Raw genomic sequence first — 17,346 nt, forward strand, 5'->3', positions numbered from 1 at the left:
AGAGCTACATCAGGCCATGCAGTGGGAAGGGAGGGAGAGAGGATAGAGATGTGGAGAACGAGAGAGAGAGGGATTGGAAGAGGGGAAACTAAGAATGATACCGCTTCAAATCAAAATCAAATCACTATCGTGATCATATAGACACAGTAGTGTGCGTGAGTGTAACTGTGCGTGGGGGCTTGCTTGTGTGTGTCATCAACTTATTAGGAAGTGATATACGTACAGGTACCAAGAGGCTAGTCTGACAACGCTGTTCTGCTGTTCGCTACATACCTTAGTCTGAGACTGCCATCATTGAAGTTGTTTGTGGTGATGAGGGGTACGAGGGGTGTCGTACAAAACAAAGTCGTAAAGAGATTGGATTGTCTCTAAACAATAAGAGTATCAAAACCAATTCAGATTTTTTTTTTACCCACATGTGTTCTGGCTCAACGCATCGGTTTCTGGACCAATCAGATGGCCCGAATGTGTTTGCATTCGGTGAAGGGTCTCAGATCCAGACTTGGGCGTGGTGTACCGTTTGGCCCTAGCAAGGAGTCTGGTTGGCCAGGCAATCAGGAGGCCAGGTAGGTAGGCCAATCAGATAGCAGAGGCCCAGATAATCCCTAACTTTATGAATGAGACAGTATTTTCCTTTAGGAGCCGTAGCTTCCCTCCCGACCTCATTCTCCTGAAGAGAGCAGTTGAAGACCTACCAGAGACCAGCACCACGCCTCATCACTAATTCATGAAGCATGCATAAAACAGGCTACGGAAATGGTTCAGTCAAGAAATGTGTCACAAAAGTTTCTCACGCACTAACAACACAACTAATAATTGTACTTATTTGACTGTAATACTACTAATAGCACTGCAATATATAACCACTAAAACACTAGGTACTAGTGTCCTACTACCATTACCAAGCATATATAGATCACAGGGCATGTGTGCATCGTCAGACAGAAAGTCCAGTGAATGGGATAGTGAAATGGTTGACAGTCTGCCTGAGCCAAACCCTACAGAGATATCATGACCTCATTCACTGAGAGCAGAGCAGAGGGGGGCTGCTCCATACCACTCCGTCACTCTGGAGGCACAACTGTAGGCCACTGGCCCCCTCTGCTGCCACAAGAAGGTAACTGCATCACAGTTGCACCCTACTGGATAATATAGTAGTTGCCCCAAGGTCGTATTAGTGGCGTTTCATAGGTAAAAAGAAAATAAAACACATAAAAAATTAAAGACAAGTGACGTTAAATTGTACATTTTAATCACAGTTGCAAAAAGCAGAGGTTAAAGGCCTAAATAGAAAAGAACAGGCTGACTTTAAATGTGAGAGCACATTAAAGAGAACTTCAGCAGATAACAATTGAAGGAAAAACATAGTACTCCATACAGTGTTTATTGTGCTTCTAAAATGACCAGGTCAGCCACTATGGTATATTACCCATAGAACCATGCACCAGTCCATGTCCAACCCTGTCATTCATATTCTCATACACCCACTCCAACCCCCAACCCCAAGCACAGCATTCCATTCAGATAACCCCTCAATCAAAACAAACCCATGCACCTCTTAAGGTTTAAACATGAAACAAAATTAATCTAATACATATCACAGTTATGTACCATTACCTTGCCCCAAAAGAATAGCAAAACACCAGAACAGAGGTTGCCATTTTTATTCTTAGTCTTAGTCTTTTTAATTAGCGCATAATTAAAGCATATTTAGCTAACTTATTTACATGCAAAGTAACCATAACGCCTTTAGAGGAGTTGTCCCCAAGATTAGCAGGGTAGTGCTGGCTCCATGGAGGACAGAGGACTAGATCGCTGCACACTAATAATTACCAACCCCCTCTTCCCTGTCCCCTCCCCAGCCCTCGTGGCTGTAGCAAAAGCTTCTACTATAACATATTTGGTCGTTGAGTATTTGGTGTCCCTATCCCAACCAAAGTGAAGCCTCTCATCTAAGCAACCCCATTTGTTCCAAACCACTCATCCCAAATATAGGGGTGTTGACCCTACCACCACCACCACCCTGGCAGCCCTGAGGATGAGGGAGACGGCAGCTGCAGGGGGAGAAGGGGAGGGACGGACGGAGTGTGGGAGGGAGGGGGAACATCAGGGTCTTCTTGTCGTTCATTCCTGTGCGGAGCAGAGAGAAGCAGTCTCTTTAAGGGGTTGTAATGATTTTCTGTTTCAAAACAAACAACATGGATACAGTCGTTGTGGTGTGTAGGTCTAATCCATCAGATGTACTTAATCACATGTCTTTTTCTCTTTTTCTCACTCAGTATAAATCTGCCACACAACTCTTTCATTATGCCTTGGAAAGACAAAAAGCTTGATCTTATCCAACCCTCTGATTGATGTTGTTGTTTTGACTCAGATGTCATGACAGCTCTAAGACTAACAGTGGATCTCCAATCCCTGGAAAAGTCGGTAATGTCACCCAACAGTGCATTCGGAAAGTATTCAGACCCCTTTACTTTTGCCACATTTTATTACGTTACAGCCTTAAACTAAAAAGATTAGATATTTTAAAAAGTCCTCTTCAATCTACAAACAATACCCCTTAATGACAAAGCAAAAACAAGTTTAGATTTTTTGGTGTGCAAATGTATTCAAAAAAAAGGAAATATGACATTTACATAAGTATTCAGACCCTTTGCTATGAGACTCGAGGCTGTAATCGCTTCCAAAGGTGCTTCAACAAAGTACTGAGTAAAGGGTCTGAATACTTATGTAAATGTCATATTTCCTTCTTTTTTTAAAATACATTTGCACACCAAAAGTCTAAACCTGTTTTTGCTTTGTCATTATGGGGTATTGTTTGTAGATTGATGAGGGGAAAAGCAATTTGATCAATTTTAGAATAAGGCTGTAACGTAACAACATTTGGAAATATTCAAGGGGTATGAATACTTTCTGAATGCACTGTATATCCACTCCAACTCAATCACTACCTCTTGCATGCTTCTCACAAACAAGGACACTTGTCCAATTAAACATACCACCCTGATGGGGAATTTAGTAGAGTTGGGAGAACATCCATTTATTTTACTACTAACAGACAGAGGCAGAAATGAACATGGTCTCTCCATGCCATCAGTGCCTAGCTCTCCAGGACCCCAGAGGGAACAGCATCCATCCATCCATCAGCCTCTCATCATCCCTCCTCACACAGCGACCCCTAGTAAAAGCCCAGTAAGGAACCCAAGCTCTCTCCCTCCTGGTCCCCATGACAGTACACACAGGGTTAACACTATTTGGCCATGTCAGAATAGACATCACTAATCATATTTCACTTTTAACCACTTACCTTAATTATTTCCCTAATCTTACCCCTCACTTCAAACTCTAAACTGAGAACAATAACTGATGTTCTTACTTGTCAGTTCTTACAGTATAGCTATACTATAGTTTGTCCATTCTAGCATGGCCAGTCTAGCTTATACTTCTTACCTGCTCTACTCTACCTGTTTGATAATCTCCCCTGTCCGGCTCTCGATGACGATGGTCTTGGCATCCTTGACGGGCAATGTAGATTGGAAGTCATCACTCAGCAGGCCCAGGAGGGGGTACTGGTTACTGTACCTACAAATCAGTTATACACAGTAAGGAACGCATACTGGTTGGTTATGTACTTACTGTATACCAGTACAACATCCTGTTTTGGGAAACACCACACTAGGCATCCTAAATTACATTAACCCATTTTAGGGGAGCTTCTTCCAAATATTCCCCATAAAATAGGCTCATGGTGTTGTGGGGGGCTGACCTTTTGGTGATAGTGGTTGTGGTGACATTCTTGGCACTGTCGCTCTTCTTCTGCTGCAGCCGCCAGATCTCCTGATGGTTAAAGGTCAGAAATGGGAGGTCAGATATGAATAAGAAGGGAGGAGGAAGTAGGCCTGTGCTGTAAAACAGGTGTTAATGATGTAGCTAAAGGTGTACAAGCGTGTCAGATAAACACATTCCTAAGGTGAAATTAAAAGAACCTTCAGAGCCACGTTAACACAAGGACTGTGAGAGAATGTAGTCAGACTGGCCGGACCAAAACCCATAACTTGATTATGGGAACAAATGAGATGAAAGACCCTAAAAGCAAGGTTTTTTTCCTAATCAAAACCTGTTGGGTTAGTTTGGTTCTCTTAAGGGGGTTTAAGTCAGGCAATACATACAAATCTTGTTTGACTTTTTTCTTAGATCTGATCCAAGATCTGTGCCTAAAGGCTGAACATTGACCAGTAACTATGACCCCTGACCTCTTCCTGACGTTTGATGACGATCTCCCGCTGCTCCAGTGTTGTCAGCAGCTGTGTGATGCGGAGCTGCAGGCTCTTGTCACCTGATCTCTCCGTGGTGTACTCCGTGGTGATCCGTGTCAGCTGGGTCTGGACAGACACAAAGATAGTCAGAGACACACATACCGGTAGTATAAAACTACATACCCATAGTCAGTGTAACACTATATACCCATAGTCAGTGTAACACTATATACCCATAGTCAGTATAACACTACATACCCATAGTCAGTATAACACTATATACCCATAGTCAGTATAACACTATATACCCATAGTCAGTATAACACTATATACCCATAGTCAGTATAACACTATATACCCATAGTCAGTATAACACTATATACCCATAGTCAGTATAACACTATATACCCATAGTCAGTAAGACACTATATACCCATAGTCAGTATAAAACCATATACCCATAGTCAGTATAACACTATATACCCAGTCAGTATAACACCATATACCCACAGTCAGTGTAACACTATATACCCATAGTCAGTATAACACTATATACCCATAGTCAGTATAACACTATATACCCATAGTCAGTATAACACTATATACCCATAGTCAGTGTAACACTATATACCCATAGTCAGTATGACACTATATACCCATAGTCAGTGTAACACTATATACCCATAGTCAGTAAGACACTATATACCCATAGTCAGTATAACACTACATACCCATAGTCAGTATAACACTATATACCCATAGTCAGTGTAACACTATATACCCATAGTCAGTAAGACACTATATACCCATAGTCAGTAAGACACTATATACCCATAGTCAGTAAGACACTATATACCCACAGTCAGTGTAACACTATATACCCATAGTCAGTAAGACACTACAGTATATACCCATAGTCAGTAAGACACTATATACCCAGTCAGTATAACACTATACACCCATAGTCAGTGTAAAACTATATACCCATAGTCAGTAAGACACCATATACCCATAGTCAGTGTAAAACTATATACCCATAGTCAGTAAGACACTATATACCCATAGTCAGTATAACACTATATACCCATAGTCAGTGTAACATTATATACCCATAGTCAGTATAACACTATATACCCATAGTCAGTATAAGACTATATACCCATAGTCAGTGTAACACTATATACGCATAGTCAGTAAGACACTATATACCCATAGTCAGTGTAACACTATATACCCATAGTCAGTATAACACTATATACCCAGAGTCAGTGTAACACTATATACCCATAGTCAGTAAGACACTATATACCCATAGTCAGTATAACACTATATACCCATAGTCAGTGTAACACTATATACCCATACTCAGTAAGACACTATATACCCATAGTCAGTAAGACACTATATACCCATAGTCAGTATAACACTATATACCCATAGTCAGTAAGACGCTATATACACAGTCAGTATAACACCATATACCCATAGTCAGTATAACACTATATACCCATAGTCAGTGTAACACTATATACCCAGTCAGTAAGACACTATTTACCCATAGTCAGTATAACACTATATACCAATAGTCAGTATAACACTATATACCCATAGTCAGTAAGACACTATATACCCATAGTCAGTATAACACTATATACCCATAGTCAGTGTAACACTATATACCCATAGTCAGTGTAACACTATATACCCATAGTCAGTAAGACACTACAGTATATACCCATAGTCAGTAAGACACTATATACCCAGTCAGTATAACACTATATACCCATAGTCAGTAAGACACTATATACCCATAGTCAGTAAGACACTATATACCCATAGTCAGTGTAACACTATATACCCATAGTCAGTAAGACACTATATACCCATAGTCAGTAAGACACTATATACCCATAGTCAGTATAACACTATATACCCATAGTCAGTAAGACACTATATACCCATAGTCAGTATAACACTATATACCCATAGTCAGTAAGACACTATATACCCATAGTCAGTGTAAAACTATATACCCATAGTCAGTATAACACTATATACCCATAGTCAGTATAACACTATATACCCATAGTCAGTATAACACTATATACCCATAGTCAGTATAACACTATATACCCATAGTCAGTATAACACTATATAACCATATTTCTGCCCACAAGTACAGTCAGTACTGCAACACTACCTCCAACTGTGCAGAAAAGCCCAACCCTGTATTCATACATTTCTGTAGGCTTCTTACCCTGAGGCTCTGCAGTTCCTTGTCCTTCTCCTGGCGCAGAGCAGCTAGCTGCTCCGAGTACTGACGTGACAGCTCTTCTGTCTTAAACTGAATGGTGCTACTGCTGCACTGACCGGCCAGCTGGATGAAAACAGATGCAGAGAGAGACAAGTTAGTTAAGGAAGTTGGTTCTATGAGAATAATTCTACAGTCAGAAACTATAGTTAAGTAATCATGGGCAGGAAGAATTGGTGAGAGTTTATTCTAGCTCTGAAGTGAGGGTTAGAGTCAGAGATGAGAGTAAAGTTAGAGTACCTTCTGTTTGAGCATCTCGTTCTCCTTCTCCAGGGCTCGGTAGCTGCCCTCCAGTTCTCTGATGCGGAACTCCCTGCCTGAGTCTGTACTGTGGCTGCTCAGGATCTGAGTCTCCAGGGTCCGCTGGCTGGAGCTGCTCTCCTTCAGAGATATCTATATGGATAGATGGACAGAGTTGCTCACACATATACTGTATACACACATTGCACTAACATATAGTGCAGAGGAGGTGTACACACAGGCAAACCCACACAAGCAACACACAGTGGAAGACACACACAAACAAACTCCCCCAACACACACCTGTAGCTGTCTGTTGTTCTCTCGTACGGCCTCTAGGAGGCGGTCATACTGCTCAGCCTGGTCAGCCTTGAAGCTTAAGTCTCTCTCCAGGGTCTCCTTCTCACTCTCCAGACGCTGGGAGAACAGAGACCAACGTGTTTTTTGTTGTCGTGAAGATAGTAACATTAGTACTTTCAAAAAAGTTATACTTTAAGGAAAATGGTTTTATACATTTGTACATGTTAATGTTTAGCTCACAGAATTTAATTGAAAAGTAACAGCGTCCCCTGTCAGTCATCTAGCGCAGTGGTTCCAAACCAGGGGTACCTCTGGGGATACTTGGCCTATCCATAGGGGGTACTTGAGAAGACCCATGACACCATAGGCTTACTGGTAAAATACCCTGTGAGGGGGAACTTCAGGGGTACTCCGGGTAGAGCAAAAAACAGTTGGTGGTACAGTAACCGAAAAAGGATGGGAACCACCGATTCTAGTGCATTTATAAATCATTAACAGAGACAGACGCAGTAATACTCTGTAAGACTACCTACATATATATTTCAATGGGACAGTTTAGAAAAGAGCCATTAGAGGCTACTTTAGGGGCCCACGCCCCAGGTCTTACCCTCAGGTCCTCTGACATGTGGATCAGCTCCTCCCTCAGGCTGCTGAAGGTGGTCAGCAGGAGACGCATTGTCTTGTCAGCTGTCATACGGGTCTGAGAGAGCAGGAGAGAGAGGGGGAGGAGGTCAGAGAAGATATGTGAGAAAAACAAGAGTGACAGGAGAGAGTGATTAATAGAGGGAAACACAGCGAGGGAATGTTCTGGGAGAACACTGTTAAACAGCCAATAGAAACAGGTGTTACCTGCAGCAGGTAACGGATCTGCTGTTTGGTCAGTTCAGATGCTCCTTTGGGGATCAAGGCCTCGATGTCCTCTCTCTCCATCTGGACAAATACACACACACACACACACGTTTAGTCTTTCATGTTTCGAATGGTTACCTTCTTCTAAAGAGCACTATGAGCACCTAGTGAGAAAATGAAGTTACTAACAAAACCATTGTGCTTTTCCCTACTGCATTCAAAAAGTATTCAGACTCCTTCCCTTTTCACAAATTTTGTTACGTTACAGGCTTATTTGAAATGGATCAAATAAATATTTATCCTCCTCAATCTATACATAACACCGCATAATAGCACATTTAAAATCATTAAACTAACAGAATTAACTTATTTACATAAGTATTCAGACCCTTTGCTATAAGACTGACAGTTGAGTTAAAAGGGAGAAGTTTAGAACCACCAAGACTCTATATACCCATAGTCAGTAAGACACTATATACCCAGTCAGTATAACACTATATACCCATAGTCAGTATAACACTATATACCCATAGTCAGTAAGACACTATATACCCAGTCAGTATAACACTATATACCCATAGTCAGTATAACACTATATACCCATAGTCAGTATAACACTATATACCCATAGTCAGTATAATGCTATACTAAATACTTATGTAAATGTCATATTTATTTCTAAAATATTTGTTTATACATTTGCACACCAAAACTCTAAACCTGTTTTTAATTTGTCATTATGGGGTATTGTTTGTAGATTGATGAGAGAATAAGGCTGTAACGTGGTCTGAATACTTTCAGAATACACTGTAACTGTTTAAACCGGACGGTACAAGACTTATATGATGTACTGTGTGTAAAACCATCATGGTAGCCGCCTCTCCCTCCTTGCTGTACCTTGTAGTCGTTGCTGGGGTCCAGGAGGTGTTTCCTGGGAGAGAGATGGAAAGGTAAACACTGAAGAACATGACAGGTCATGAGGCACGCACACACACACGCACGCACACACACACACACGCACGCACACACACACGCACACACTTAGTCTAATTCTAATCAGACTGGTCTATAAATCATTGCTGTGTCTCTACACAGGTTCACATGGATGCAGGACAGGGAAACAGAGGGGTGTGTTTGCTTAGTGAATCACAGGTACTATGAGTAAACAGAGTCTAGAGAAAGAAAGAGGTCTGACTGACGGTTGTAATTAAGGGACTCCTTGGGAAACATTGTTGCTGAGCAGATTATCCCCAAAAACATTAGGGAGTTGTGCATTCCACAGCGTTACTGTACATATTATATGGCCTAGCTAGTGAGTCTAGAAAGTTTATGTAAAATGTGTTGACTCTGACTACTAGAGCATGTTCTTTAATGGCCCCAGGAGCGTTATATTCCACCGATACTGTAGTCTCTATGGGTTACAGAGTAGCAGTGCCTGCGCCTCAAACCTCATCCAGTATTTTATGACCTAACCTGACAAACCTCATACAGTATTTTATGATCTAGCATGACAAATTGAATTAGAGCAAGTGTGACATTCTGAACCAAGTGTGAAACTGAGGAGAGGAGAGCCAGAGCTAACACTGATTATTTAAATACTCAACCAGCACCCGAAACTACCCCTACAGTTTAGAAGGAGATCGAGTTACAGTACTTTCTCCCTTTGGTTTCTGTCTTGCTTCCTTATTGTTTTTCTTAGTATGTTATGTTTTATGGTTGGTGCTGGAGGAAAAACAAAGCTATAACAAAGCTTTAAGCCATACACATTAATAAGGCTTTATGTTGAAAAACCTAAACCCACCGTCCGCGTATCTTGGCCACGTGTTCTGAGATGCACGTGTGGATGTCACAGTTCTTCCTATAAACCTCCGCCAGCAGCTCTCCAAAGAAACGTGTGTCCATCTTCACCAGTGGTTGTACCTCTCTCACCTTGCACTTCATCTTCACCTGAGACACGTTCTCTCTCACCCTCTCCACCATCCTCTCCTCCACACTGTCCTCTTCTACCTCCTGAGGAAAAAGAGAGGGAACAAGTTCAATCTTACACATCAATCTATCACAAGCAAAAGAGAGAGACATCTACAATCATTGAATCATTTACCCGAAAGTCGGTTTCCTACAATACAACACATTCAACTGTTCCTTGCCCCAAAAATAAACATTTAATCATATAATTTTCGGTATGGTAAAACATTTTCAGTGTAAACTTAAATGACTAAAACTAGATATAAAGATAATAGAACAATATATTATTTAATAGGTACATTTTGGGGAACTACGACTCACCAAAATAAAAACTAGACAGTCAGGGAGAATCTATAATGCAAAAAATGGTATGGCATGGGGCCGCAATTGATTTTTGCTATAATGTTTAAGTCACTCAGATCACATAAGAACACGGCACGAGCCACTGCAAAATGTGTAGAATGGCACATTTTCTCTCATCTCAATGGGAAAATGTGTAGAATTGCAGGAAAATAGCTTTGAAAATGCAATTATTCTCTCAGCCCCATGACAAAATGAATAGAATTGCAGGAAACTATCTTTAAAATGCTCTTTCCGCCCCCAAACTATGTAGAATTGCATGCTTTAAAACCAAAAATGTTGTCTCTGCGGCCAGAGGGCCTCTAACAGAACTCTGCTACCCGATCCGAACTCGACGGGCCCCGACGTTATACATCGGGTTAGGACCGGGTATAGCCTGTTTTTCATCAATAACTAAGGTACGGGTAGTGCTCGGGTATCACCAAATTGATCACTAACATATTGAAGCTGAGCCATTTGCTTAGAGTGACCAAAAGTAGCTTACTGCTCTATCACGTCTCTTTGGTCATTGAGCAGAGCCAGAGATACCTACCCTCCAGGACACCTACACCACCCGATGTCACAGGAAGGCCATAAAGATCATCAAGGACATCAACCACCCGAGCCACTGCCTGTTCACCCCGCTATCATCCAGAAGGCGAGGTCAGTACAGGTGCATCAAAGCTGGAACCGAGAGACTGAAAAACAGCTTCTATCTCAAGGCCATCAGACTGTTAAACAGCCACCACTAACACTGAGTGGCTGCTGCCAACACACTGACACTGACTCAACTCCAGCCACTTTAATAATGGGAATTGATGGGAAATGATGTAAATATATCACTAGCCACTTTAAACAATGCTACCTTATATAATGTTACTTACCCTACATTATTCATCTCATATGCATACGTATATACTGTACTCTATATCATCGACGGTATCCTTATGTAATACATGTATCACTAGCCACTTTAAACTATGCCACTTTGTTTACATACTCATCTCATTTGTACATACTGTACTCGATACCATCTACTGTATCTTGCCTATGCTGCTCTGTACCATCACTCATTCATATATCCTTATGTACATATTCTTTATCCCCTTACACTGTGTACAAGACAGTAGTTTTGGAATTGTTAGTTAGATTACTTGTTATTACTGCATTGTCGGAACTAGAAGCACAAGCATTTCGCTACACTCGCATTAACATCTGCTAACCATGTGTATGTGACAAATAAAATTTGATTTGATTTGATTTGATTTGTTTTGAGATACTTTTGAGGAGATGGGAAACTCCATCGGAATCATATTAATAGTACTCAGACAAAGCAGAGTGCATGCAGAGCGAGCTGACCGTGCTCAGGGAGCGATCAAGTGAGACAGAGAGGAGCAGTTAACGGATTTACTAAAATTTAGCAGAAGCAATTTGGCTTGGGTAGGGTAGGGCTTGAACGTCACGGGCATGGGTAGGGCTCGGCCTTAAAATTCATGCCTGTGCAGGGCTCTAGCCTCTAAAAAACATTTACGCTAATTTGACAACAGCTGTATCCCTTCTAGCCATGACCCTTTTTTGTGCTATAACCCTTTTTTATGGTTCTCAATAGAACCATTATTGAGAATGGTTCTATAAAGAACTGTTATTAATCTCAAAGGTTCTACAAAGAACATTTTGAGGAAACAGGGTTTTTCTTCTGGTAGTGATATTAAAATTCCATAGGTGTTAATTCACAAGTTGAATGAGGTGTGCTAGCCCTGGAACAGCTGGGGGTCCCTGAGGAGAGAATTGAGAACCACTGATTTTGTCAACAGTCCTCAACTGACACAAGACCTTAAAGGAGTCTTTCAAAAGTCCATAACTAACCATAGCCATATTTAATATGTAAAGACAAAACACAACAGATTAAATAAACTGGAATGACTCTCTCACTCACAGTTGCACAAAAAGAGCTGTGAGCAAACCACACCGCAAAATATTAGAATGAGCCGCCGCCCCTACATTATACAGGTCAGTACAGGAAGAACCATCATGCTCTCACAACACTGGCTCAGTTTACACTTCATCCACTCAGAGATAGGGTTGGTTCAGCGACTGGATCCTGGTGCCGCATAATGTGTGGATCCTGGTGGATCCTGGTGCCTATATCAGGACAATCAATAGATAGGGCCCGTCTATTGTAGGCAATAGCTTAATAGCTGCCGCGGCCATCCCCCTCTTCAAAGGGGGAGACACTCTAGACCCAAACTGCTACAGACCTATATCTATCCTATCCTGCCTTTCTAAGGTCTTCGAAAGACTTTTGACTCTGTCAATCACCACATTCTTATCAGCAGACTCAACAGCCTTCGTTTCTCAAATGACTGCCTCGCCTGGTTCACCAACTACTTCTCAGACAGAGTTCAGTGTGTCAAATCGGAGGGCCTGTTGTCAAGACCTCTGGCAGTCTCTATGGGGGTGCCACAGGGTTCAATCCTCGGGCCGACTCTTTTCTCTGTATACATCAATGATGTTGCTCTTGCTGCTGGTGATTCTCTGATCCACCTCTACGCAGACGACACCATTCTGTATACTTCTGGCCCTTCTTTGGACGCTGTGTTAACTAACCTCCAGACGAGCTTCAATGCCATACAACTCTCCTTCCATGGCCTCCAACTGCTCTTAAATGCATGCAAAACTAAATGCATGCTCTTCAACCGATCGCTGCCCACACCTACCTACCCGTCCAGCATCACTACTCTGGACGGTTCTGACTTAGAATATGTGGACAACGACAAATACCTAGGTGTCTGGTTAGACTGTAAACTCTCCTTCCAGACTCACATGAAGCATCTCCAATCCAAAATTACATCTAGAATCGGCTTCCTATTTCGCAACAAAGCATCCTTCACACATGCTGCCAAACATACCCGAGTAAAACTGACTAACCTACCAATCCTTGACTTAGGCGATGTCATTTACAAAATAGCCTCCAACACTATACTCAGCAAATTGGATGCGGTCTATCACAGTGCCATCCGTTTTGTCACCAAAGCCCCATATACTACCCACCACTGCGACCTGTATGCTCTCATTGGCTGGCCCTCGCTGCATATCCGTCGCCAAACCCACTGGCTCCAGGTCATCTATAAGTCTTTGCTAGATAAAGCCCTGCCTTATCTCAGCTCACTGGTCACCATAGAGGCACCCACCCGCAGCACGCGCTCCAGCAGGTATATTTTTCACTGGTCACCCCCAAAGCCAATTCCTCCTTCGGGCCACCTTTCCTTCCAGTTCTCTGCTGACAATGACTGGAACGAACTGCAAAAATCACTGTAGCTGGAGACTCATATCTCCCTCACTAGCTTTAAGCACCGGCTGTCAGAGCAGCTCACAGATCACGGCACCTGTGCATAGCCCATCTGTAAATAGCCCATCCAAATACGTCATCACCATATTGTTAATTTTATTTTGCTCCTTTGCACCCCAGTATCGCTACTTGCACATCTTCTGCACATCTATCACCCAAGTGTTTAATTTGCCATGCTGTAATAATTTCGCCACTATGGCCTATTTATTGCCTCACCTCCCTTATCCTACCTCATTTGCACATACTGTACATAGACTTTCTCTATTGTATTATTGACTGTATGTTTGTTTATTCCATGTGTAACTCTGTGTTGTTGTTTGTGTCGCACTGTGTTGCTTTATCTTGGCCAGGTCGCAGTTGTAAATGAGAACTTGTTCTCAACTAGCCTACCTGGTTAAATAAAGGTGAAATAAATAAAAAAAATAATAATCATTTTACGTTGAAAACGTCAGAGAAAAAGAATGGGCTGTAGAAAGAGTCTCAGATATCCCTTGATGTAATATCTTGGCTAATTCACAAATCTAGAAATCGGACGTTTATGTTTTTGGCCTGATCTGATCAGAGTTTCAGTCTGGTTTTGCCTGGTTTCACTGCCAGTAGATTGAGAGAAGATAGTGTTCTCTGTCTGATCTCTTCCTCCATATCAAATGTCAAACCATGGTAGGTGTGGTGGAAACGCACAGCAGCCAGTCAGGCCAGATTCCAAAGGGGAGACTGAGCCAATAGGAAGCTATGGTTTTCAGCTGGTTAGGTTTATGTTCACACGTAAAGCACGCACACACACTGATATGTTTGAGTGCAAATGAGAATCGGGTAATTACCGCTCCCCCTTAGATTTATTCAACCTTTTACTGAAAAGTTTTTTAGGTAGTATCCATTATTAATGTTCCTAACCCTGACATTTATTCTGAATGCAGGTTGCCAGTGTATACAGTGCCTTGCGAAAGTATTCGGCCCCCTTGAACTTTGCGACCTTTTGCCACATTTCAGGCTTCAAACATAAAGATATAAAACTGTATTTTTTTGTGAAGAATCAACAACAAGTGGGACACAATCATGAAGTGGAACGACATTTATTGGATATTTCAAACATTTTTAACAAATCAAAAACTGAAAACTTGGGCGTGCAAAATTATTCAGCCCCTTTACTTTCAGTGCAGCAAACTCTCTCCAGAAGTTCAGTGAGGATCACTGAATGATCCAATGTTGACCTAAATGACTCATGAGGATAAATACAATCCACCTGTGTGTAATCAAGTCTCCGTATAAATGCACCTGCACTGTGATAGTCTCAGAGGTCCGTTAAAAGCGCAGAGAGCATCATGAAGAACAAGGAACACACCAGGCAGGTCCGAGATACTGTTGTGAAGAAGTTTAAAGCCGGATTTGGATACAAAAATACTTCCCAAGCTTTTAACATCCCAAGGAGCACTGTGCAAGCGGTAATATTGAAATGGAAGGAGTATCAGACCACTGCAAATCTACCAAGACCTGGCCGTCCCTCTAAACTTTCAGCTCATACAAGGAGAAGACTGATCAGAGATGCAGCCAAGAGGCCCATGATCACTCTGGATGAACTGCAGAGATCAACAGCTGAGGTGGGAGACTCTGTCCATAGGACAACAATCAGTCGTATATTGCACAAATCTGGCCTTTATGGAAGAGTGGCAAGAAGAAAGCCATTTCTTAAAGATATCCATAAAAAGTTTGCCACAAGCCACCTGGGAGACACACCAAACATGTGGAAGAAGGTGCTCTGGTCAGATGATACCAAAATTGAACTTTTTGGCAACAATGCAAAACGTTATGTTTGGCGTAAAAGCAACACAGCTGAACACACCATCCCCACTGTCAAACATGGTGGTGGCAGCATCATGGTTTGGGCCTGCTTTTCTTCAGCAGGGACAGGGAAGATGGTTAAAATTGATGGGAAGATGGATGGAGCCAAATACAGGACCATTCTGGAAGAAAACCTGATGGAGTCTGCAAAAGACCTGAGACTGGGACGGAGATTTGTCTTCCAACAAGACAATGATCCAAAACATAAAGCAAAATCTACAATGGAATGGTTCAAAAATAAACATATCCAGGTGTTAGAATAGCCAAGTCAAAGTCCAGACCTGAATCCAATCGAGAATCTGTGGAAAGAACTGAAAACTGCTGTTCACAAATGCTCTCCATCCAACCTCACTGAGCTCGAGCTGTTTTGCAAGGAGGAATGGGAAAAAATGTCAGTCTCTCGATGTGCAAAACTGATAGAGACATACCCCAAGTGACTTACAGCTGTAATCGCAGCAAAAGGGGGCGCTACAAAGTATTAACTTAAGGGGGCTGAATAATTTTGCACGCCCAATTTTTCAGTTTTTGATTTGTTAAAAAAGTTTGAAATATCCAATAAATGTCGTTCCACTTCATGATTGTGTCCCACTTGTTGTTGATTCTTCACAAAAAAATACAGTTTTATATCTTTATGTTTGAAGCCTGAAATGTGGCAAAAGGTTGCAAAGTTCAAGGGGGCCGAATACTTTCGCAAGGCACTGTATATATATATATAAACTCAGCAAAAAAAGAAACGTCCTCTCACTGTCAACTGCGTTTATTTTCAGCAAACTTAACAGGTGTAAATATTGGTATGAACATAAGAATTGAACAAGTTCCACAGACATGTGACTAACATAAATGGAATAATGTGTCCCTGAACAAAGGGGGGGTCAAAATCAAAAGTAACAGTCAGTATCTGGTGTGGCCACCAGCTGCATTAAGTACTGCAGTGCATCGCCTCCTCTCACAGTTCTTGCTGTGAGATGTTACCCCACTCTTCCACCAAGGCACCTGCAAGTTCCCGGACATTTCTGGGGGGAATGGCTCTAGCCCTCACCCTCCGATCCAACAGGTCCCAGACGTGCTCAATGGGATTGAGATCTGGGCTCTTTGCTGGTCTTGGCAGAACACTGACATTCCTGTCTTGCAGTTAATCACGCACAGAATGAGCAGTATTGCTGGTGGCATTGTCATGCTGGAGGGTCATGTCAGGATGAGCCTGCAGGAAGGTTACCACATGAGGGAGGAGGATGTCTTCCCTGTAACGCACAGCGTTGAGATTGCCTGCAATGACAACAAGCACAGTCCGATGATGCTGTGACATACCGCCCCAGACCATGACGGACCCTCCACCTCCAAATCGATCCCGCTCCAGAGTACAGGCCTAGGGGGTAACGCTCATTCCTTCGACGATAAACACGGATCCGACCATTACCCCTGGTGAGACAAAACCAGTGAATCAGTGAAGAGCACTTTTTGCCAGTCCTGTCTGGTTCAGCGACGGTGGGTTTGTGCCCATAGGCGACGTTGTTGCCGGTGATGTCTGGTGAGGACCTGCCTTACAACAGGCCTACAAGCCCTCAGTCCAGCCTCTCTCAGCCTATTGCAAACAGTCTGAGCACTAATGGAGGGATTGTGCGTTCCTGGTGTAACTTGGGCAGTTGTTGTTGCCATCCGGTCGGTACCTGTCCCACAGGTTTGATGTTCGGATGTACCGATCCTGTGCAGGTGTTGTTACACGAGGTCTGCCACTGCGAGGATGATCAGCTGTCCGTCCTGTCTCCCTGTAGCGCTGTCTTAGGCGTCCCACAGGACGGACATAGCAAGTTATTGCCCTGGCCACATCTGCAGTCCTCATGCTTCCTTGCAGCATGCCTAAGGCACGTTCATGCAGGTGAGCAGGGACCCTGGGCACC

General features: G+C 42.4%; 1 protein-coding gene across 3 annotated transcripts in view; it reads right to left on the reverse strand.

The window, feature by feature from the left end:
- Positions 1-1,230: 1,230 nt before the first annotated feature.
- The window catches only part of LOC110537396 (protein POF1B), a 33,927-nt gene continuing 17,811 nt past the window's right edge, over positions 1,231-17,346 (reverse strand). For 2 of the 3 annotated variants that reach the window (XM_036937375.1, XM_021623416.2), the window contains exons 3-13: positions 9,758-9,966; positions 8,854-8,887; positions 7,957-8,037; positions 7,715-7,807; positions 7,111-7,224; positions 6,808-6,960; positions 6,514-6,633; positions 4,254-4,382; positions 3,767-3,837; positions 3,451-3,582; positions 1,231-2,130 (exon numbers count right to left, since the gene is read on the reverse strand). In XM_036937375.1, coding sequence (XP_036793270.1) covers positions 3,456-3,582; positions 3,767-3,837; positions 4,254-4,382; positions 6,514-6,633; positions 6,808-6,960; positions 7,111-7,224; positions 7,715-7,807; positions 7,957-8,037; positions 8,854-8,887; positions 9,758-9,966 — 1,131 coding nt within the window. In that variant the 3' untranslated portion in view covers positions 1,231-2,130; positions 3,451-3,455. The remainder of the gene's footprint in view (positions 2,131-3,450; positions 3,583-3,766; positions 3,838-4,253; positions 4,383-6,513; positions 6,634-6,807; positions 6,961-7,110; positions 7,225-7,714; positions 7,808-7,956; positions 8,038-8,853; positions 8,888-9,757; positions 9,967-17,346) is intronic. The other variant, XM_021623417.2, reaches the window with a different exon arrangement.

This window comes from Oncorhynchus mykiss, chromosome 12 (assembly GCF_013265735.2).
Source record: "Oncorhynchus mykiss isolate Arlee chromosome 12, USDA_OmykA_1.1, whole genome shotgun sequence".
Lineage (NCBI taxonomy): Eukaryota > Metazoa > Chordata > Actinopteri > Salmoniformes > Salmonidae > Oncorhynchus > Oncorhynchus mykiss.